The sequence below is a fragment of the Marmota marmota genome, unplaced genomic scaffold, assembly GCF_001458135.2.
Source record: "Marmota marmota marmota unplaced genomic scaffold, marMar, whole genome shotgun sequence".
Classification (NCBI taxonomy): Eukaryota; Metazoa; Chordata; class Mammalia; order Rodentia; family Sciuridae; genus Marmota; species Marmota marmota.
The window spans coordinates 7,843,365-7,867,410 of record NW_026000026.1 but is presented as its reverse complement, the minus strand read 5'-3'; the positions used below and the strand labels follow the sequence as shown (position 1 = coordinate 7,867,410).

At 39.3% G+C, this 24,046-nt stretch overlaps 2 protein-coding genes across 3 annotated transcripts; one reads left to right on the top strand and one right to left on the bottom strand.

The window, feature by feature from the left end:
* Positions 1-1,054: 1,054 nt before the first annotated feature.
* Positions 1,055-3,168, bottom strand: Mocs3 (molybdenum cofactor synthesis 3). Its single transcript, XM_015479600.2, has one exon. It carries the CDS (start codon positions 2,868-2,870, stop codon positions 1,488-1,490), a length of 1,383 nt encoding a protein of 460 aa, XP_015335086.1. The 5' UTR covers positions 2,871-3,168; the 3' UTR covers positions 1,055-1,487.
* On the top strand, positions 3,151-20,874 carry Dpm1 (dolichyl-phosphate mannosyltransferase subunit 1, catalytic). 2 transcript variants are annotated; one of them, XM_015479612.2, is made up of 9 exons: positions 3,151-3,337; positions 5,896-5,995; positions 9,203-9,236; positions 11,003-11,079; positions 11,164-11,189; positions 13,392-13,487; positions 16,397-16,465; positions 19,702-19,816; positions 20,586-20,874. In XM_015479612.2, exons 1-9 carry the CDS (start codon positions 3,177-3,179, stop codon positions 20,688-20,690), a joined length of 783 nt encoding a protein of 260 aa, XP_015335098.1. In that variant the 5' UTR covers positions 3,151-3,176; the 3' UTR covers positions 20,691-20,874. The 2 variants fall into 2 exon arrangements, with proteins under 2 accessions (XP_015335098.1, XP_048666799.1); XM_048810842.1 differs by lacking the exons at positions 13,392-13,487; positions 16,397-16,465.
* The last annotated feature ends 3,172 nt before the right edge of the window (positions 20,875-24,046 follow it).

Below are 24,046 nucleotides of genomic sequence, written 5' to 3'. Positions count from 1 at the left end.
GGTTTTGGATCATCATTCCTGGAAGTACAGCTTCAAGTCTGTTCCCAAAAGTCTCAAGAGCACCTCCCAACACTTTAAAAACCCTTTCCCCACTTAATTAGCTTAACAGTCAGTTTCTGTTGCCTGGGCCCACTGACAATCAGGTTTGCAGGAACAGCCACAACAGACAGGAGTTAGGACAAGAGTCTGTTTCCAGATCTGCATTAGTCGGCTTCCCCTGAACAACAGGTAAGAGGCAAAAGCTGGCCACCTTTGTGCTTCACTCCAGGTCTCAGGCACTCAGTGAGGCCTCCAGAGGAGCAGTCAAAAGTGACCTGTTCCATGGGCTGGGGATGTGGCTCAAGCGGTAGCGCGAATGCGTGCGGCCCAGGTTCCATCCTCAGCACCACATACAAATATTAAAATTCTCTCTTTAAAAAAAAAAAAAAGTGACCTGTTCCAATCTCTTGACAAAGACTATACCTGTTCAAAGAATGAGTTACAATGTTCCACGGTTAAAGTGATGACTATTCTAATTCTGAATGTGATTCTTAAACAATAGCACCCTTTCATAATAACAAGACTCTGTACCAGCAGTTGCAAATTGGTGTATAAACCTGGCCTGTGTTAAGTGTGTAAGACTTTTGTCCTGCAACAATGTTTTTAAACTTTTTTTAAAAAAGTATATTTATTGCCAGAGATACAGAGAGTTCACATTACATCTGTGATTTCTGCTCTTAAAACAAAACAAAAAAAAAAATCTGATTATGGCCTGCCTTCAACAAGCAGATGGAGGGTTGAAGCCCCCCTTTGACAGGCCATGTGTTCTTCAGCTGGCCACTGATATACAAGAGTATACCAAATTTTTACTTTTAATTTTGTTGTATACATTGTAAGCTGGGTATGATCTGCCTTTCATTAAAAAAAATTTTAATAAGTAAACAAACATAAAACACCTACATTGTACACTGTTACAAAATACTAGAATAAATCAAAACAGAAAAGGCAGATAGAGGAGGAGGGGTGAAAAGAGGGCCTGGATTAGAAGATTTCAAAGCAAACCAAACAATAATATAGTTTTATTAAACATTTATTTCTGTAGGATATATTCTATTATTTGAAGTAGAAATAAGACCCAAATAATATCTTATTAACAATAAACCGACACCAAATATATCATCTGTGATCAACTCAGTAAGACTAAGTATACATCTTAATTCTAGATGTATGATTTAGAGTTTTGATTTAAAGAGGTGGAAAAATGCAAGTGAGGCAAAAGTAAAACACAAAATCCTATCACATTATATCTGATGTTCAAGGCACCCTCTAAATGCTGAAAACTCAAGAAGGTTCTCAGAGAGGGTATTATAATCCATTAATATTACATTACAACCAAAAAGCTCCTTATAAAAAGGAGGTTGTGTAGTCAGATAAAGAATACTGGATTCTTCTCTACATTATGGGAAGGATGTAAATAAATGTATCTTTGAGGTATGACAACAGTCACTTCAGTACTGTGGGAATGACCCATCGATTTTGGCAGCCCAGGCCATGAGTCCCCCCACCACATCCTGAACCATTAAAGAGTCTAACTCTTGGGCTGCTGTTAAGGACTGCAGGATCCTCACGGCTTTCTGGGAGTCATTTCCTAGTTTGCAAATCACATAAATGGAGAGTGCAGCCCCTTCTTGAATACGCTGCTTCCCTTCCTGGATTGCTTCTCCCAGGAGTTTCAGGCTTTCCGCATCCCTCCGTTCTAAATGTTTCAAAGGGATGTGAAGGGCGTGAGGCAAACGACAGATGTCCACCTCCACTTTAGGCCTGACATCCAGCAATAAATGGGGTGCCCCAGAATCCAGAAGTCGCTTATAGTCAGTGACAGAAACACGCTCCTCTGGGCTCAGAACCCGCAGGGAACGGCACTTATCGGTAGCTGAAGAGCCACAGAAGGCCTCATAGTCCTGCAGGTCGGTAACAGTGGGGCGCTCCCCGCAAGCTGCACAGTCGGGCCTGCGCCTCCGCAGCCGAATACAGCGGAAATGCCCTCCGAGAGCGTCAAAGAGCAACAGACTGCCACTGTAGGAGGGACCCAGGCCTGCAGCGATCTTCAGCACCTCCAGCGCCTGCAGGCAGCCCAGGACCCCAGTTACCACACCGAGCACCCCACCATCTGCACAGTTGGTCACCGTCTCTGCTGGGGGTGGCTGGGGGAACACGCAGCGATAGCAAGGCCCACCGTCATAGTGGTAAACTGTGATTTGACCCTCGAAGCGCAGGGCGCTGGCCGACACAAGAGGACGGCCGGCCAGCACGCAGGCGTCATTAACCAGATAACGAGTGGGCACGTTGTCGGAGCAGTCGGCCACCACGTCGTACCGGCGGACCAGGTCTAGCGCCGTGGCTGGGGTAAGCGCTTGAGCATAGGGCACGCACTCCACCGCCGAATTGAGGCGGCGCAGCGAGGCGGCGGCAGAAAAGGCTTTGGCCTGTCCGGCCAGTGCCTCGCCATGCAGCACTTGGCGGGCTAGGTTGCTCATCTCTACCACGTCGTAGTCCACCAGGCCAAGGCGGCCCACGCCGGCTGCGGCCAGGTACTGCGCCAGCGGGCAGCCGAGTCCACCGCAGCCCACGATGAGCACCGACGCGGCAGCCAGGCGCAGCTGTCCGTGCACGCCCAGCTCTGGCAGTACTAGCTGCCGGCTATAGCGCAGAATCTCTTCTCGGGACAGGGTGGCCTTGGGCAGCAGCGGCGACACCGGAACTAGCCGTTCTGGCTCAGGTTCTTGTTCTGCCAAAAGAGCTGCCGCCAGCCGCTGCTTCAGAGAACTCAGCTCCTCCTCACGCCGGGCAACTTCAGCCTGTAAAGCGAGCACCTGCTCAGGGGCAGCCATGGCGACCTCCTCCGGATATGGTCCTGAGAAGCACTTCCGTATCCGGCTTACTGTCTCCTAGCGATTGGAATAAACTAAAACAACTTCATAAACTTGAGTAGAGGCGACAAATAGGTAGGCATTTCCTGAAGAAGTCTTCCGACTCAATTTAAAATGTTCACAAATCCTGCCTACTTCCAACTGAACCACGCACAAGGCCTGGAAGAAGTGCAATTCAGTCACACAGGCCACCCCCCTCTTCCGGGATTTGGTACGTTCCGCGCCGCGTGACGTAATTCCGCCTCCGGCGTCCTGCGCTGTTCCGCCATGGCCTCCGTGGAGTCGCGTCGGAGTCCTGCCAGCTCTCGGCAGGAGCCGGAGGGGCGCTCCCGAAGCCAGGACAAGTACTCGGTGCTCTTACCCACCTACAACGAGCGCGAGAACCTGCCGCTCATCGTGTGGCTGCTGGTGAAGAGCTTCTCCGAGAGGTAGCGCGCCCGACCTTCCCCCCGAGGAACGGGATGAGCTGGCTCCGCCGGCCTGGGTGGCGGCGGTTGGCTGCGCGAGGCGGCCCTGCCAGCCTTCCCCGGGCTCACGCAGGCAGCCTCGAGGAGGAGGCCACCCCGCGAGGAAGGAAAGACGGACACTTGCCGAGTGTTCTCGTGTCCTGGTTCTCGGTCCAGCTCCCGGGTGTTGTGAGACGCTCGCGGTCCTGGTGACGAACGCCTTCTGCCTCCGCTCGCCGCTTTTTTCTTAAAAGGCTGACCCCCCACTTTTACCTGGGGCGCAGCTGAAAGCCTGAGCCGCCCCCTCGGTGGTCATGGCCGCCGCCGGAGCCGGGGCCCGAGCGGGCGCGCTCCTCCCCGCCCCGGCGCCGAGGGCTTATGTAAGCGTGAGGTTGGGCCCGTGGGGTAGGGAACCGCCGCGGGCGGGATCGCCTTTCCGCAGAGGAGCGAGCAGGGCGGCCTCGGCGAGCCCTGTGGGGTGTTTGGTGGGGTTTCTAGAAAGGAGAATTTTGGAGTTTGAATTTTGAAGTGTTGTGCGATTAAAAAAAAAAGAGAGAGAGAATCTTGGCGGCTCAGAGTAATTTGTATGACGGTTAGACAAATGCGATCATGCTGCGAAAATCTGTAAACGTTTTTCCATAGCAACACGTACAATCGTAGCAAATTATTTTTGAAAAGTTAGGCGATAGCACTATGGCTATGTTATCATTTATTTACCCGGGTCATGTCAGTAACCAAATTATTTCCAGAGGTTTGGTTTTTGTTTTGGCTTTTGCTTTACAATCAGCCAACCTGAGCATTACCAGATTTACGTTGTTGTAAACCCTTGGTGGAAACCATTGCTGATTTGATCGTATTTCTTGGAATAACTATCTGCACGTTTAAGGCTCAAAATTTAACTCGTATCTCTTTTCCACTTTAGATGTATGTGTTTTTAATTCTATTCTGACGCTCTTTCCAAATTAAAAATTAATCATGTAGCCAATCTTGTTCTAGGTTTATAGTCTGGTTTTCATCACACATACAGGTATATGTGCATACATGTCAGTGGGTATATTATGAAGTTCAATTTATTCTAATTTTTTTTTAAATGGGAGTGCTGGGAATTGAACTCAGGAACACTCCACTACTGAGCCACATCGCCAGCCTTATATTGTATTTTATAGGGCTCATTGAGTTGCTTAGCACCTTGCTTTTGCTGAGGCTGGCTTGGAACTGGCGATCCTCCTGCCTCAGCCTCCCCAGCAGAGCAGTTGAGATTACTGTCGCCCCTACACAGTTTATTTATTATAATTTTTGTAATGGTTTCTGGGCATGCTTTTAAAAATCAAAATGTAGTTTAGTGAAGGAAACCATTTTGTAGGTGCAGATTACGTTGTCACCTCAGCTTTATTTACGCTGCCTCACCTTAAGGTGACTTGGCTGATTTGAACACGGAGAATTTTGCTTATGAATAACTCCATTTTGTTTGAGAGATATACTTCTTTTAGCATTCTACTAGAATGCTCATCTTACTGTTTGGGGTGTTAAAAGTTGTTCCCAAAGTTAAGAGCTCAGTGGGAAAGCGAAGTAGCCATACCTATAGGGGAATAGATTGGCTGTTTTATATTTTAAGTTTGCTGGGGCTGGCTTTTTTAGGCCTTTAGCAGTGGGATGTGTTGTCTGTTTCATTTCTTTGCATATATTGCTTACAGCAAAATCAAGAGGTAGCAGTGTTGTGTTCTTCCTTTCCCCTTTAACTTTGCAATGTCTTTATTAAAGGGGAAGGTGGAGATAGAGGGAAGCAGGGTGGTGATTAAGTATGCATTCACAAAGTATTTATTCACCAAATAAATACTTTGTGTTGGCTCGTTTTTTAAATAGAAAAGAAACTATCATGTGAAGTTAATAGAAAGTAACAGATATTAATGTTGAAGCACAGTAAAATCTCTTATAAATCTACTGTGCTTTTTTTTTTTTTTTTTATTTTGTAGTGTGAGTTAATGGGTCCTACTGTTTGAAACAGGCATTTAAAAGATTGTGAACACTATTCTAAACATTTTTTAAGAGTGAAATTAAGTCAGATTTATTCCTGATATTTAAATCTGCTTGTATTAAACTAAAAAGCATAATCTCAAAATACTCAATTTGTTTTGAGTTGCCACTTAAAGTACTTTTGAAATATTTTACATACCTAAGATTTGATATTAAGATTCCAAGTTTTCACTTGGAAAGTAGGTAAATAAAATTTCATAGGATATCATATGTGATATGTATGTATGATACGTGTATATAAGATTTTCTAACTAAAGTGTATTTTTTCTGTGTAAGAATTTTTTGGTATCTTGGGTCATCCTAATAGCATTTTCCAGCAATTTACTAGGTTTGGAGGTGAAGTATTAAATGTTTGGCATTTATTTAATTTGATACTTGAAGTTTTCTTTAGTGACTAATATGGCAGTAAGTCTTCACTTATACTAGTGAGAAATCAATTATTAAATTATTTTTAAATTTGAAAAATTCTCCAAACATTAATACAAATTCAAATTTTTAAATTTTAGTGGAATCAACTATGAAATTATAATCATAGATGATGGAAGTCCAGATGGAACAAAGGATGTTGCTGAACAGTTGGAAAAGATCTATGGATCCGACAAAATTGTAAGTTACATGAGCATTTTTATGTCATATGAATTATGTTTGTATATGGAAAAGATGACAAATGAACAATGCTCAAATATAATCTATTTGCCTAGAAGTGAAAAGAAAAAGAACAACTTATGCCCTTGAGAATGAAATGCTTTTTCATTCTGCTTAAAATTTTACATATCATTGCTGTGTTGCGTTAGTGATAATTTTATAGCAAAAGAGTGAGCTTTAGGATGAATACTTTTTTTCATCTTTTTAATAGTTGTAGATGAACAGAATGCCTTTATTTTATTTATTCATTCATTCATTCATTCATTCATTTTTTATGTGCCTCACATATGGTAGGCAAGTGCTCTACCACTGAGCTACAGCCCCAGCCCCTGAATGAATGCTGTTTTTGTGACTGATTACTGCAATGAGTCTTCTTTGGCAAAATTAAAACATGTTGTTGAATTGACAAGTAATATCAAAGAATCAAGTTGCAATTTGTGTGAGTCTTTCTTTGCCCTTTCTCTGGGTACTCATTCTTTAGTAGAGAATGCTATTTGCAGGTAGGTGATTATAGGTTAGAAAGGTGACTATTTATATGTGGAACATAAATAACTTCAGAACACTTAGCATTTTAATTTTTATATTTTAACATATTTTGTAATTTTGTATTTTTAGAAAATGTTCTGATAATAAAATGTAATATATTTGTTATTTTAAGACATCGGTTATATTTTAAAACATCAAATAACTTTACATTCAAGAGATTTGGTTACTTTAAAATAATTAAACTTTATCCTCAAATACAAAAATATTATATTTAACAAGATTAGTACCCTAACCAAATAATTACCTAACCAGATAATTCATAAAATAAGAGCTATAAATGACCAGTCAATGTGGGGGAAAAAAATGAGCCTCACTAAGAATTGCACAATAGAAGAGTATAATTAGCCTTTCTTAGTGGAAGGTTTCTTTTCTATTTTTTTGTTTTTTTAAACTAGTGTTTTTTGTTTTTTGTTTTAGTTGTTGATAGACCTTTATTTTATTTATTTATATGTGGTGCTGAGAATCGAACCCAGTGCTTCACACATGCCAGGCAAGTACACTATCGCTGAGCCCCAGCCCCAGCCCTTAAACCAGTGTTTTTGAAAGTATGGTAAATGGTTGGATTCAAATCTATTGATCCTAGAATAGGTTGACATAGTTTTCTGAAATCTCAGCTGGCAATAATGTCATAACCCTCAAAATATTCATACTTTACTTTTGATGGTATTAAAGTGTACAGTGGGTTTTAAAACTGCATGTGTTTTTAAATACAGTCACATGGCTTACTTGGAATATTTTTTACTAATTATCTTTTTTTTTCCCAAGATTTCCTCATAAGAATATCTTGCAAAGGTTTCTTGTTGCTCAAATTATAGTATTTCATGAAGTATTTTATTTTATTTAGAAGTAGTTGGACACAGTATCTGTACTTTATTCATTTATTTTTATGTGGTTCTGAGGATCAAACCCAGGGCTTCACACGTGCTAGACGAGTGCGCTACCGCTGAGCCACAACCCCAGCCCCTCATGAAGTATTTTATAAGTAAGCATATTTCACAGAATATGTCCCTGGCACTCTTGCAAGCATTTTACAGGAATTCACTGCTTATTCCTCATTCCAGCCCCGTGATAGAGTTTCGTCGTGCCACTATATGTGTCCAGGATCATGGCTAGTGAGCAGTGTAGCTGAGATTCAAATCAAAGTCTCATGGCTCAAGAGTCCAGGTCCTATCTGCCACTCTATTCTGCCCTACATAAAAAGGAGCTGTCAGATTGACGTGAGGAGGCAGAAAAGGATCCGGAGAGTGTGGAGAGGTAGGGTTGGTTAAGGGTTGAAAGTAAAGCACACTAGGTGGAAACAATTTGAGCTTAAACATATTATAAAATGTAAATATTACCTGTAAAATTGAAGTTGCCTTTGATAAGCATTTTTTAATGTGCATTCCAGTCTCTTCCCCCAGAAAAGACTCAGGTCAACAGTTTGTATTTTTGTGCATATGCCTGTAGAACTAGGTAGTGAGTTTTCTTTTATAAACACAAATATAATCATTAGTACTTCTAATGATATCTTGAAGAGGTTACTATATTCCCACATTACCTTTAACTATTTCATAATATTGTTTAGTAATGGATATAAACCTTTGAGCATTCTAAAAATTATAAGTAATAAAGTGATCTTTTTTAAAAAGAATTTCCAGCTGACACAAGGTTATAGAAAATGTCGTGAGGTTTAAAAGTTTTGCTTATTTAGAGCAGGTACTCGTATTTTGTCAGTAACTATGAATCACAGAATCAAAATTTGAGATCTGACATGTCTTGTCTGATTCTGTCCAATGACTTGTGGGTGTCTATTTCTCCTCCCTGTAAGCTCTTATTGGACAAGAATAATTGTATCCATCTTTGTTCTTCCCCAAGACCTTTGCATGTTGTCAAAAAGAAAAGACATCTGTCCTGCTTGAATTGAACTGGGAAGGCTTTGTTAGAGATTTGGCAGTCTGCGGTGACCTGCTCATTCACAGCCAAATTCAGAAGGGGACAAGATATGCTCACTAGTTTCCAGCCAGAGGAAAATGCTAAACAACGAAATCAGGGGCCAGATATGAAGCAAAAAGTTTACAAGACTAAGTAATTGGAAAACTGTTAAGAAGGAGGAAAACTTCACCTCTTGTTAGGAACATAATTTGTTATTGGAGCAGTAGAGAATGAAATGAAGTCATCCAAGTGTGAAGTTAAGATTAAGTTCATGGAGGAAGGGTGATGTCAGCATTGAAAATCACAGGGAATCAGGAGAGTAACGTGGCTATCAGCTATTCTGAAAAGGTATGGAACAATGAGTTATAGCATCAATTTTGTAGGAAGGCATCAAAAGGCATCATTGTTTTAAATGACAGATGTAGTAATAGATGTAAAATTAATATTGTTTAAAATATGGTGGATAGTGCTAGAAAAAAATGCTTTGCCTGTAGGGTTGGGGATAAAGAATGTTGCTTTTTCTAAAAAGCTGTGTTAATGTATTTGGTTTGTTACCACCTTTTTTTTTACTTTGGCAAAAAATGTTAAGCATACGCTGCTTTAAGGCTAATAATTGCATTGTTTCTGTTAAAATGAACATGCACTTACAGGAAGAGGTAAGATAAAATTTAGTCAAATTTTTTATTGAAGTATTGCTTCTTTTTCCTACAGCTTCTAAGACCACGGGAGAAAAAACTGGGATTAGGTAAGTAGACCCTCTAACCCCCTCATACCTGCAACTTGCCTTGGTAAAATCATCCAGTGTGTAATTTCCCAGTTTGGAACAGGACCAGATATAGCAACGTGGTGGATTTTAATGTGATCTTTATGACATTTAAGTAGTTTAACTTGGGTTACCTTTGTCAGTCAGGACCCACTCAGAAAAACAAACTGCTCTTTGAGTATAGGGAATTTAATACAAAGAATTTGGTTGCACAGATGAAGGAATTGCTGAGAAGCCAAAGGGAACAGTGAGGTTCCTAAGAAGTCAATAACAACTGGAGGCTCCTTACTGCTGCCCCTGTAGATGGAGCAATGAAGGGGTGTGGGGGCAGGTTAGAGCCCAAAACCTGGTCTGCCCAGAGGGAGCTAGAATGATGAGGTGGCCCTGCCAAATAACCTGTCAATGGAGGACACGTAGACTGTCCTTCTCCCTCCTAACAGTCTGCATCTGTACCTCACTAATTGTCTGTAAGCAGATGATAAGGGAACCTGGAAAATGTGGTTTCTACAATATAGGGTAGAGAAGGGCCAGAAAATGAGTCTGGGAACACATCATGGACCAGCATATTGCTTTAGCTGCACCTTTGGGCATAAGTTTAAAAGTTATTTTTTATTTCTAAAATAGAAAGATTTTCCAGTTAAATATAGGGCATTATAGAATATCTCAAATGAGCTCAGTAATTGAGATGAAACCCTGAATGCCTTTATTTCTGCCACTGCCCGCAGTTGCTCATGTTGAGAATTGGTATACATAATGAAAAATCAGGGAATTATGGAGAAAACAGTTCTTACGAGCTAAAGCTACCGTTCAGAAGACCTTTTGTTCCCTGGCATCATCAAACATTCTCAGTATTGGGCTGGGATTGTGGCTTAGTGGTGCAGCACTTGCCTAGCACATGTGAAAGTCTGGTTTCTATCCTCAGCACCACATAAAAAAATAAAGTTATTGTGTCCATCTACAATTAAAAATATTTTTCAAAACATACTCTCAACATTTTGGGGATTGAAATAATCTGGAAACTTCCATGAAAGCTGCCACAAAACTACTGACCATAGTCGCTTCTTCCCACTTTGTGAAAATGGACTTGGACTGCTGGGAAGAGCAGAAGCAGAGAAGCACGTTAGGTAGTAGTAACCCAGGCATCAGAAGGTAGTGCATGGAAAGAAGGGAATTGAGAAAGAGTTTGGCTATAGAATCATTAGGACTTAACAATAGTTTAGAAATTAAAGTTTTGGGTAAGGTAGGGAATCAAAGATCACCCCTAGACCTGTGGGTGGAACACTCAAATAGTTGGTAATTTCCTGAAAGGTGGCCAATTAAAGTGGTGGGTATTTAGGGGTGATTTTGGAATGTTACATGTAAGATTTCTTAATATGCAAGTGGAGATAGCAAATAGGCTGCTCTATGAATATGGAGCTCTGAGAAGTATCTGGCCTTGTCAGTGTCTTGGAAGTATCAACATAAATATGACTTTTAAACCATGAGAATATGATAATTTTTATATATTCTGAGACTATCTTACTATTTCTTTGCTAAACTAAAATATAGATGGGATCTAGTAAATTGACATCTGAATATGGAGTAGATACCCAGCTATATACTTAAGATGGAAACTGACCAACTTTTAGTAATACTTCTAAAAAACTGATACTGCTTTTCAAGTGCTAAGCAATTTCCTCCCTATTCAAAAGTATATCAATGCGTGTCTACTGATATTCTTTAATGGATATAAATGCTTTCATTTTTAGGAACTGCATATATTCATGGAATGGAACATGCCACAGGAAACTACATAGTTATTATGGATGCTGATCTCTCACACCATGTAAGGGGCATATTTCTTTATTAGCTGTTTATGATACTTTCAGCCTATTTTACTGACTTACTGTTTATTTTTTCTAAATTTCAGCCAAAATTTATTCCTGAATTCATTAGGTAGGTACTGTTTCTAATATGTGAAAAGAGTTACGATTGAAATCATTTTTCTTACATTGATTTTGGACTTTTTTTCATGAATTTAAAATGTACATGTTATTTTAACTTTTCTTTTAAAATATAACCAACATATAGATTTGAGACTCACAAATGTAGGTAGATGTGTGACTGATATAAATTAGGAGCCCTGAGAAATGAATGAACAGATCATTCCTGTGTTATCTAAATTCTTTTAGAGCACAGAGAAAGATTAAAGGAAGCCTTGAATCATTAGAGTAAGACACTATCAGCAAATAGGGTTTACTCTAGGAGTATAAATCATTCCTCATGTTAACAGAGAAAGTAGCATGATTGTGTATAGATACTAAAAGGTATTTTTTGTTTGTATTATTTGTTACATTTTCTAATAAGAACTGAAATAGAAGGAAACTACTTAAGCATGATTAAAATGACTTAGTCCTAACATAAATGTTATGCCCAATACTGAAATTATCAATCATTTCCAATAAGTTTATTAAAATAGGTAGGCCAGTTCACATTAAACATGGATTTAGGTAATACAGTAAGATAAGAATTTAGTTAGATATTGGTAAAGGATACAAAATTGTATTTGCTTGCAGGTGATATAATCTTAAAAAACCCAAGAGATGACAAAACCTCTGTGAATAAACTTCTGGCATAACAATCAGATCATATCACTCCCTGTTTAGAATACTTCACAGAGTTAACCCTCAACACCTGAGGGAAAAAATCCAAACTCCCTCATCCTTCCAACTCCTATATAAGTGGCTCCTGCCTCTTTCTGACCTGATCTTGTGCCACTACCCCATGCTCTCAGACCTTGGGCATAGTCCTCTTGTTTCTCAATATACACAGAGCTGAAAAGCTGTCTTCACTACACCTTAATGGCCAACTACTGTTCATCCTTTGATCTCTACATAAAATTGCTTAGATCTTTTCTGCTTATCTCTCTAACACTCAAAGCCGCCTTTGACCTAATAAGGAAATGGAACCCTGGGAATAGATTTTCTATTGTATTTTGGACTCAACTGGCCACATGTAGAAGAAATTCAGATGGCTAATAAACTTTTTTTTTGGGGGGTGGGGTACTGGGGATTGAACTCAGGGGCACTCGACCACTGAGCCACATCCCCAGCCCTATTTTGTATTTTATTTAGAGGCAGCATCTCACTGATACTGCCTCGCTGTTGCTGAGGCTGGCTTTGAACTCGACATCCTCCCATCTCAGCCTCCAAGCCGCTAGGATTACAAGTGTGTGCCACTGCGCCTGGCAGCTAATAAACTTAAGAGAAAATATTCACCATAGGATGCAAAGAAATGCAAAATAAAGTAACTATTATCCATTAGTTTCTCAAAATTTAAAACTTTTAGAGCAGTTACATCTAGTACTAATAGGTTTAAAAAAAATGGGCACATTCAAATATTGCTGAATAAAGTTATGAGTTGTAACTTTTGGAAAATGATTTCTGCAGTATCAGAAATATGAATAAGCTTTTGTTTGGTAATTCTAGTATATTCCATTTTGGGGGAATCTTAAGCATCATGGTAAATGTTTTTAAGAATGATTATTGTGGCATTGTTCATTATGGGGTTTTTTGGTCACTGGGGGTAGGGAACCCACCGTGAAAACAATCACAGATGTCTGACTTGAATGATTGGAACTATTTTTGTGGCTTTTAAAAAGAGGGGAGTTTTCTGTTGACCTGTGGAGGTATCTGTGATTCTGCGATATATATTATTAGCTGACAAAAAGCAAGTCAGAAGGTGGACTTTTTTGGATTTCATCTTTGTAAATGTGACCAAAAACTTTGAGGCACCCCTTTGATTAAATTTTTATATGTAAAGAGAAAGATCTAGAAGGAACAGACTTTTGTAGCATTGTGTTCGCTTTTGGTGGTGGAAGGACTAGTTTATAATTTTACTAACACTTTTAAGGATAGTTTTACATGGTATAGTCAGCAAATAGTAGTATGTTATAGTTTTTCCTTCATTTATTTAAGATAAATAAAAGAAAAACAGGGTTGAATTTCTCATTCTGGAAGGTCTTTCGGTAAATAATTCATCTGTTTCCTTAGCATTGTTTTTTTCTCTTTTTCTGTTAAAAGTTCTGTTTGTGTAGTTTATGGAAATACCTACTGAGCTCAGTAGCTTTTTCTCATTGACATTTTTTTCCCCCTGTAGGAAGCAAAAAGAGGGTAATTTTGATATTGTCTCTGGAACTCGCTACAAAGGAAATGGTGGTGTATATGGCTGGGATTTGAAAAGAAAAATAATCAGGTATATATGTGTACTATAATTTCTCTCAATGTAACTACTGGAAATATATCATTTTGATGAAATTACATGCTGCCTTCATTTGTGCCTATAAATATTCCCAGGTGTAGCTTCTTACCTACACTTTTTCCTTTGCTCAGTGTGTTTTATTTTGGACAATTATCAAAAACTTAGGAAATTTTGGTAGAAATGGTCTGGTTCAGTAAAAGTTACTCTACTGGACCTCAGTTTTGATTTGATTGAGTTATTCATCTATATTTTGAGGCTGGATAGGTAGGATCCCTCCCCCCATGTTTATATTTTTATTACTTTAAGTAAAAAAAAAATGCCAACTTTTACTAAGCAACATAAACTAGTATATTCTATTTTGGGGGGAATATAGGGCCCTGGAGTCAGATATGCCTGGGATATCCTCTTTGTCATTTGCTTCCAATTTTACTTTTTCTGACCTTTACCTTCCTCATCTTAAGATGGAAACAAAACCTACTGTTCCAAATTTCTATTACTGTCTTAACAAACCATCCCAAAGTTCAATGTCAAAATATCCATCATTTCTCACAACTCTGTGGATTGGCTGTTGGCGTCTCGGCAGGCTTCTGCTGGGGTTTTTGCAACATTTGGCAGTTGTTGCTGTTCTCAGTTCTCTGCAGGGCTCTCATCTCCAGAAAGCTGGAGCAGCTTCTTTGCCAGGCGCCTTCAGGGAACATCCAAGAGTACAGCAGTGGAAGCTGCAAGACCACTTGAATTCTAGGCTCCTGGGGGTTCACACAGGGTCAGTTTTTTTTGTCAAACCATTTCATGAACAAGAGATGGGGGTGGGAGGATTCCCTTTTTTGATGGGAAGACCACAAAAAAAATATTTTTCGTATTTTACCTATCTAACGAAATTTTTAAGGATAGCAGGAAGATGAGATATATTTCTTGTCACTGATATCTTTTACCACCCATTTCACTCCTATTAAAGATTCATTTAAGTTCATCTCAGTTTTGCCTCTACTAGAACCTAGGACCTGCCATGTAGAACATTTAAGAATCTTATCTTCTGTAACATGGAGTTGGATAAAGCAGTGCTTTTCAGTCCTGCTAAATATTAGAATCATGTAGAGAGAAAATCTCATACAACTACACCTATTTGTCATCCTTTCCTCACACACACTGCAGACCATTTGAGAATCTCCAAAAGTGGGCCAAAGGCTTCAGCGTTTTTCACAGATTTCCTAGATGAATGTTGTGAGCCAGTGTTGAAAACAAGTGAACTTGATCTCTAAAGGCACTCGGGTCATTTACCTATTATTTAAAATTAAGGACTCCCAATCACAGATACATTACACCTTTTAGTTGTACCTGTTAGTAGCTGTTAATATCATCTGCAGTGTCCTAGAGTATAAACTTTAGTTCTTATCAGTATGATTCAAATCTAGAATTCAAACCCAAAGCTGACAGATTATATTGTTACATTGTGTGCATTTATGAACATTATGTATAACTATAATGCACCAATAAAAAATGTGAGGAAAAAACCCCTCAAGATTGAGTGGCTCTTACAACATTTTAATTAATTAAAAGACCCCAGTTTTAAAATAACATATTTCCCAGCATGGTGGGACACACCTGTATTCATGGCTACTTGGGAGCTAAGGTAAGAGGATTGTTTGAGTTCAGCCTGGGCAACATACAAGACCCTCTCAAAAATAAATATACTATCTTGTGTAGATGTACAAAAGTATACACATACATACACATATTCCTTTGTTTATACCCATTTGTGATAAAGGGATAAACTATATAATATTTTTATAGGTATTAGAAGCAAATTGAAGGGAAAATGTTTTTGTTAGCCATCATCCCTTATACCCTAATCTTGGTGGTTTGCATACAGTCTTAGCTAGGGAGGCTTGGGCTTAGGAAGAAAGCCACTCACTTCAGATTGTCCCAGAAAACTTTCTGAATCTACACATGCTAAAATAGGTGCAATACAAAAGTCACTTTCTTTCGACACTTGGCATCTTTTTGAAAGATTAATAATAGCTATTAATCACTACTATCTTATAATTGATGATACTCTTGTGTTTGAAGTCATTGTTGTTGACTTGAGTGTGTTTTACCAAAGTTCTTGTTTGAATCCAGAATCCTCAATACATTGGTATTTGGAGAAAAAGCTTTTAGGAAGTAATTAGTTTGGGAGGTATCTAGAGGATAAGCTCCATGGTAGGACTGGTGCCTTCATAAGAAGAGGCTAGAGAACTTACTCTCCTTCCCTTTGTGTGAGAATACAGAAAGCCAACATCTTGATCTAGGATTTCCCAGCCTCTAAAACTGAGAAATAAATTTCTGTTGTTTAAGCAACCTAGTATAAGGCATTTGTTAAAGTGGCAAAGCAGATTTAAGGCTAAAAAAGTGAATCAATTTCCAGAGATCATTAAAAGCCAACATCCTCTTCTACCTGCATACCATCATAAAAGTACCATTTTTATACATTCCCAACAAAAATTCAATCTCTGTGCAGATTAGAATCTGAAAAGGAAACCCCTTACCAGATCCCTGTCTTTTTCCATCTGTTAAATTCTTTATCCAATCCCTGATCTCTTTTTCTTACTGACATTTATAATTCTAAGTGATAACCATTGGTAAATATCAGTTCTATTTTCTGTTTTTGTTCTTAGCTAAAGTTTAAAAGGATGATTGCTTTATGGGTCTTAAGTTCACTTTCAAAGAACAAGAGTCCCTATTTTCTGAAAAATGGGTGTCAGGTTTCATTTCACTAAAAATTTCTCTTTGTTGTAGAGAATTAACATTTTTGTGTAATTAATGCTGCATTTATGAAATTAGCACTTTTAGCATTGTGCTCTTGGAAATGTTTCTCTTGTATATCAATTGTATTTAATTAAGAAAATGATTGTTTTATTTGGCAGCCGTGGGGCCAATTTTATAACTCAGGTTTTGCTGAGACCAGGCGCATCTGATTTAACAGGAAGTTTCAGGTACAGTGAAAATTTCTACTATTTATAACTTCCTGCCTAAATTTCTTGTGTTACAATAGCTATTTTAAAGAAATGCTTTATATTCTACCCTGTTTCTGTCCTGGAATGCTAGAAGGACAGAAGTTGCTTGTGTAGCCTAAATGTCTCTGAAGGAGAAATATCGTACTTTTTCTTTAAAAGTTGAGAGCAGGAGTTAGGTCAGTGTGGTGCTTACCTTAGTATTGGGCTCAATTGCTCACGTAGAACATTGCTGTTAAGTGACTGGGAATATGCTCCTGAGAACAACAACACATAGTCCAGTAATTTTCTATAGTTTTATGAGTACTTACAGCATTACCTACAGGAAAAAAAAAAAACTTAGAATCTTTACTATTTAGGTAGAGTTTTTAGTTACTTTGTTCTCCATGTAAATTTAGGGGGGGAATGTGGTGTCAGTGCTGGTGATCGAACCCAGGGCCTCAGGCAGGCTAGGCAAGTGATCTACACTGAGCTACTCTCCAGACATATACACACACATGCGTGCATGCACGCGTAATCTATACACATAACGTGGTTTTTTTTAGTTTGGCTGTGTGTGTGTGTGTGTGTACACACACGTTAGGAATTTTGAACCCAGGGCCTCAAATGTGCAAGGCAAGCACTTACCACCAAGCCCTGTGCCCAGCCATGTGAATTGCTTTGTATGACTGGGCCAAATTACAATTAAAGATTGCCAGATTTTTTTCCCCAGTTTCTGAAACTAGAAAATGCCTGCTCTTTTATCTTAAGGTCCCAAACCCCATGCATTACTTAATTTATATTACTTGTTTATTGTTTTCTATTAAATAATGTTAGGTTCTACTTTAATGGAAAAATCTAGGTTGTTTGTCAGAATTCATTGTTAGTTGCTGACTCTTGAAGGGAAATAAAAAGAAAAAATAAACCTCTATAGCTGAAAAATAAGTTGATTAGAAACTAGACATTGGGCCAGGCATGTTAGTGCATATCTGTAATCAATCCCAGCAATTTGGGAGGCTGAAGTAGGAAAATCCCAAGTGTGAAGCCAGCAACTTAGGGAGAGACCCTGTCTCAAAATTATTTAAAAAAAAAAAAAAAACTTGGTATATAAAAGAAAGGAGTTCTATAAATATATCCTTTCAATTCCAAATTTAAAGCAAAGGAATCCTGTGTGATCTGATTAAGATCTCTGGTTGCCGTGTAGCAGTAATACAAAGAATAGTGGCACTCTCAAAATCTCTGTACAGAACTTCCCTCTCTGGATTTCACAGGCCACAATTTTGATGGTTTTGAGGGAAGTCCCGGGGTAGCTCTTGAGTCATGGAGATAGAGGTTGGGAAGAAAAACAGCAATGACATGAGGCTTCCTCACTACCTCAGAGCAAATGGGGCTTAAGCTAAAGAATGGCCTAGGAGTTCTGGATCTACACAGTCAGAGCGGTGATGGGGCACGTTTATCATTCAATGGGGTTCTTTGTCTTTAGGTCCCTAGAATTAGAAGAAAAAGGAATCTCAGAAAGCTGCAATCTGACATAAAGCCATTTAATAGCAAAGACCAGCTGGATGCTGATCATACGTATGGGAACAAAGTCTTACATTTGTGTCCTTTTAATTTATTAGCCATATGTTTGAAGATACCATGGGAGGGGGCAATGGGGAAGATGAAGGTAGTACTGAAAAGAAGTATCTTAGAAAATGATTCTTAAAGAGCCAAGCGTGGTGGCACATGCCAGTAATCCCAGCATCTTGGAAGGCTGAGGCAGGAGGATTGCAAGTTCAAAGCCAGCCTCACCACTTAGTGAGGCCCTAAGCAACTCAGTGAGACCCTGTCTATAAATAAAAGACTAAAGAGGCTGGGGTTATGGCTCAGTGGTTAAGTGCCCCTGGGTTTAATCCCCAGTACCAATAGAAAGAAAGAAAATGAAAATGATTCTTAAAGGGAAAGAAATCGTAGCCCACTCTACTTGTAAAGGCAATGCTGGAATAGTCCCATCACTGTCAGTCCTTCCCATCCCATCATCCTAATATCCTCCCTCCCTCACTTAACATCATGTGACATTATATATCCTTAGTTTTTATTTTTAGTTCACTCCTAAAACATAGTAAGACATATTGCTAATTGTGTTAATGAGTATTACTACCATCATATTTTCACTCTTCATATTTATTTCAAATTTCTTTGAATTCATTCAGGACCTTTGTGGGAAAGGAGTGCACACACTAAACTCTCTTCTTACATTCTTCCAAGGGCTCTGCTGTCTCTCTATTGTGTCATACACACTTAAAAGCCAAAAGGTAATGATAACCTTAGAAAATCCTGGAGTAAAATCTGGATTCCAGGTAACAATAGACATTGTAGGTCCAGGTGGTCTTAACTTGGTGAGAAATAAAGTTATGCCAAACTGCCTCTCCTAGTAAAGGTAGGAATTTCTGGCATCTTACTCATTGATACAAACAAACAAAATCTCTTTGGAAATAACTCCCTGCTATTCATAGTTACTGAAGAAAGTGATTTGGTTTACCCACAGGACTTCGCAGTTCCTCTCTTTGGCTTTGTAAATCTGTTGAGCTCTGTGTTTGACCTGCAGTCCATCTAAAGGTTAGGCTGTATGCCAGCCCACTATAAATGTCTGTGACCTCACTCGTAATAGATAAATCCTACCAGGATCCCCTCTTTCCTGTAATGCCTCAGTACCTGTCCTAATGTAGATGCACTGCTTATCCTAGTGGGAATCATATTATCCTAGGAAATGTCTTAAGTAAATCTCGGGAAATAGACATGTATGCTGAAGTTCCAATCAGTTATGTATTCTTTCTTGTCTTATATATATATTGTAAATGTCAATTCTGTTTTTCCAATATTTGGAATAGTTTTTTCCCCTTTCAACATTAAATGTAAACTTTTAGGAAATTTAAGAATAGGTGGTTCTGTATCAAATGCTTCATTTTACCATATTTTAACAATTCCCAGTAGTTAGTGTCTGATAGGAAGATGATTCTCTAAAAAGTACTGAGAATTCGTTTTTCCGGATTATTCCAGACTACGTGGTACATATTTCATGGCCTTTCTTGGTTGGGACCAGAAGTATCAGAGTCATCAAGTATGAGAATTTTTCTTTGTGCCAGTGGCTAGTGAAAGTCAGGCTGTATAAATACCAGTGAACTCTTGGAAAACTCAAGATATACATGTAGGCAAGTGATATTTATCCAGATGTTCATGTACATTTTGATTTTTTACAGATTATACCGAAAGGAAGTTCTACAGAAATTAATAGAAAAATGTGTTTCTAAGGGCTATGTCTTCCAGATGGAGATGATTGTTCGGGCAAGACAGATGAATTATACTATTGGTGAGGTATGTAACTGATGTAGTAATGTCATATTCCTCATAAAGGAACAGTACAGTGTGGACATGTTGTAATAAAAAGTTTAACTTTGATAACTACTAAATTAATGTTGTGGGTTTCCAGTTGTTTAGAATGTCTCTGCACTAAAGGGTGAATCCCTTTCATATGTAATACACGTGACCTACTGAAAATTAAAGTCACTGGTACCTCCTTCATCTGAAGCCTTTATTTTGACCAGTCAGCCTCATTTTGAGTGCCTTAGCTGCTTTTCCTCTTAGAGCCAGCAACTACCATACTTTGTCATGAATAATGAATCCCATGTGCCCATTTCCTGTGAACAAGTGGAAGTGGCCAGAGTAAGAGTCCTGTGATATTTTAGGGTAGCAGTGAGCTCTTAGGGAAGCTCTGCACTACACTAGAATGCCACTTGTTTAAGTTATAAGGTTTCCAACTTAATGCCAAACAGTGGCAGCTAAACTGGACATACTGAAGCAGCTCAGTGAAGGGCCATTATACATTTAAAGTGTACTTTTTCCTTGAAATTTAGCTTTTCTAACAGTTGTAGATTTGATTCTTGTGACTTATTTTTAGATGATAAATGTGTGTTCAATTTAAAGGCTTGGCAGTACATGCAATTACTTCCTGAGTCCCTTACTTCTGAACTCAGTTAAAGGACTTATTGTGGGACTGAATTTTTCTGTTACATTAATAACAGTTGAATACCTGCTGGTCCCTAATTTTTTGAAAACTGATTTTAATGTACATTTTTTCAACCAGGTTCCAATATCATTTGTGGATCGTGTTTATGGTGAATCCAAGTTGGGAGGAAATGAAATAGTCTCTTTCTTGAAAGGATTGTTGACTCTTTTTGCTACTACATAAAAGAAAGTTACTCATTTATGCTTACCATGGTCATTTCAATGTAAACATAAAAGAAGCCTGGTTACTGATTTTTGTAAAACGTACTCTTAAAGCATAAACCATGAGGTAAGGAAATTTTCATGCAAATCCTTTTTTCTGGAGAAACTCCCATTTTATATTTCATATTAAATAATTATAAAAGTTATTGGTTCAATGAGCAGTGTTTCAATTTTCATTTATATTTTGCTGTATTAAGATCTATGAATAAATGTATACTTTTTTTGCACAAAATGTTGCTGCTTTCATTACAGTATGTGAATGCAGAGTTTCTGACATGAAACAGAATCTCAAGTATTTGTCATGAAAACTAGATTCCTAGCTCTTTATACCTAGGAGATGTCAGAAGTAAGGGGAAAGTTAACTGTATTTATGAGATAAGTAAAGCTGTTTCCATTACCAGTTGAAGAAGTATAAGTCTCTGCCCTTTCTTCAAAAAGTCTCAAATTTCTTAAGCTAGATAATATACTTAGAGCATTTGGGTTGAATTGAAGAAGCATTTTGTCTACTTAGAGCAAGTGTATTTGAAGTACATATTGTGAATTGGAAAACAATTGGCAGCAGTTGATTGCATAGCTGTTTTTTGTTTTTCTCTTTTAAGTAATAACCCTGTCAGTATGGAAAAACATTTTGCCTCGCTTTATCTCAAAATCTTTGTTTACATTTTATTTCAAACCCCTGAACAAAGCTCATGTCTTTTTATTAATGTGGCAAAAATCTCTTCCCTGTAGCTCTGTGGCAGATCACCAGGAAAGTGTTCTGCCAGTTAAAATGAAGGATAAGTTGTATTGTAAAGCCAGGGCAAATATTCCGTTGAACCTACCTTGTCTATCATAGGTGATTTAATTGTATCATAGCTTTTGGGTCATGCAGTATCTTAACATTTGAGTAAGGGCATACTTTGAGCAAATAAGCTTAATATCTAGTTGACTTTCTTTTGCAAATAAAAGGAAGAGGAGGCGTACTTAATTGTATCTAGTGAATAGTATTGACTGACTTAATTTAACTGTGCTAAAGAAACTGAAAGTCTGATTTTTCATTTGCCTTACTCTCAGATCCTACCAAAAACGAATACTAGACTAAAACCTTTGGTGTCATTTTGAACATTAGTCTCTCCCCAACTCCCATAGTTGAACCTAAAACTACACACTCCAGTGGGAACTACTGCTGTTAATTCTTCTGCCCAAAGCTGTTTGGTTAGCCCACCAGGGACCAACTTTCCTTAGGAAATAACTTCTCTCATCATTAAGAACGAGAACTTCAACAGTTCTTGATTTAAAAAAAAAAAAAAAAATTGTTTTAAGCTGTAATACAATTGTGATATTCTCAAAAGTTTTTTTTTTTTTCTTCCTGTGTTGTTTTTCTTGGAGAGTTAAGAATCTATTCTCTTTAAATGGAGTTTCCAGCATCAAGTACATGGAACAGAAATTAAGTAACAATCTCAGAGAACCTACTATAGAGATAGTGTTGCCTTCTCATGCCTCACAAGAGTAGAAATCTTCAATTCTTGTTCTCACAATCATTATAGCACTATCAATTGGAATTTACCAAGAATGGTTGAGCAGTGAACATTCTTTCACCATTTGGATATCATTTAGAAAAGAATTTGAACTATTTAGATGATTTTTGTAGTAAATCTGGTGACTTAAACACTGAAATCATTTTAAACATTTACATCTGAATCTAGCATCCCTTTTTGCTTCATAAATGAAACCAAGGATGAAATCCAGATGTTCTTCCTTTGTGTTTGTTTTATCCCTGTATGAAATCTAAGCATATCTAAGGAATACTAAAGATAAGTTTATTTTGCTTATTTCGTATTAGTATTTGTCTGTCTTATGCGATGTGTAATTGGATTCTTTGTCTCTAGTCCTCTCAATCACGTGCTTCCTTCCCACACCTTTTATTAACAAAATTTTCCAGCTGTTGTTTTCCATTGAAATACTGATTTCACTTTTAAAGATGTATTTTATCACAATTGCAGAAATTAATGGAAGACCATGTTAAATGAAGGTTTGTTAAACTTGCTTACCAGTCTTAGGCATCATACTTCTTTAAGTCAGATTCTTTGGGCATGGTAAGTATGACTGGAAACTCTTTGAGCTTGTAACGTTACAGTATTTACAGACCACATATTGGAAAACAATGGGCTTGGTATCTTTAAAATTGATATTTATTACTTTTAAATACTTTTAACCTATTATATATTCTCAGATGCACATAAAAGATGGGTTTAAAATGTTGAGACAATGTATTGGTTGGGTTTGACCTACAGTTACAAACTGCATCCCTGTTGTCGTGCTGTCATGCGAGCACTAGAAGTCACTGGCTCTAGGACTTCAAGGTGTTTTTTAAGGTTCTTGAGGAAACTCGGAGGCAACATCACTTTGCATCCTTAGGCTTCACCATTGGGTGGTTTCAAAACACTAGGGATCCCACTTGTTTTCTTCAGGCCAAAGAGAAGAGTCCATCACTTTGACTTGGAAGAATGTCAAGAGCAGGCCTTCTGTAAAACTCAGCCCGGTCCACGAGTGCCCCACCCACCCACAGACGGGTCCAGAAGTCCATGGGGTTGTCTCATCTCCAGTGGGTGTGCGAAGCACGAGGCCCTCACACCTCCTTAAAGGCAGGAGGCGTCAGGCGCAACTGGCAGGTATCCCTGCCCCTTCCCGCTGTGGCCCAGCCCATGAGCGCGCGCGCCTCCCAGCACGTGGAGCCGCCCCGTCTGCCCCGCACACCCCTCCCGCCAGATGTAGTCCAGGCCCAGCTGGGCCCGCGCAGGGATCCCCAGCACGGCCACCTGACTGAGTGCTGGGCGTGCTGCGGCCCGCTGCTTCTGCCTCCGCCGCCGGCGCTGCGGCCAGAGGAAGTCGCCCGCGGAGCACACGGGCCCCGAGAGCGCAGTGCGGCCATTATCCGCGGCGCCTCCTAGTGGGTCAGTGGCAAATCCTCCTGGTTCTCGCGAGAGCTCCCCCTCAGTGGGGATTATATAATTTCCCCTAGGCGGGGGTGGGGTGCTGGGGCACACTCCCTCAGGAAAAGTTGGGTGTAAGCACAGATGGGAATAGGAGAGTTGTCCCTGGGGGGCACAGGGGGAAGGGGTACTGTCCCCCACTCCCCCCCCCACTTAGCTGGACAATGAGTCCTCTTATGCTAATGAGGTACTTACGTCACTTCCGCTCTTTCTCGGCCGCCATTTTGGCTAGGGCAGGTTCGGGGACTCGCTCCGAGGCGCTTGTATTGTCTGCCGAGGGGAGACGCGGGATCGGCCCCCTCCCCCGCCCGTTGCCGCCGCCGCCTCCGCCGCCCCGGTCTCCCCT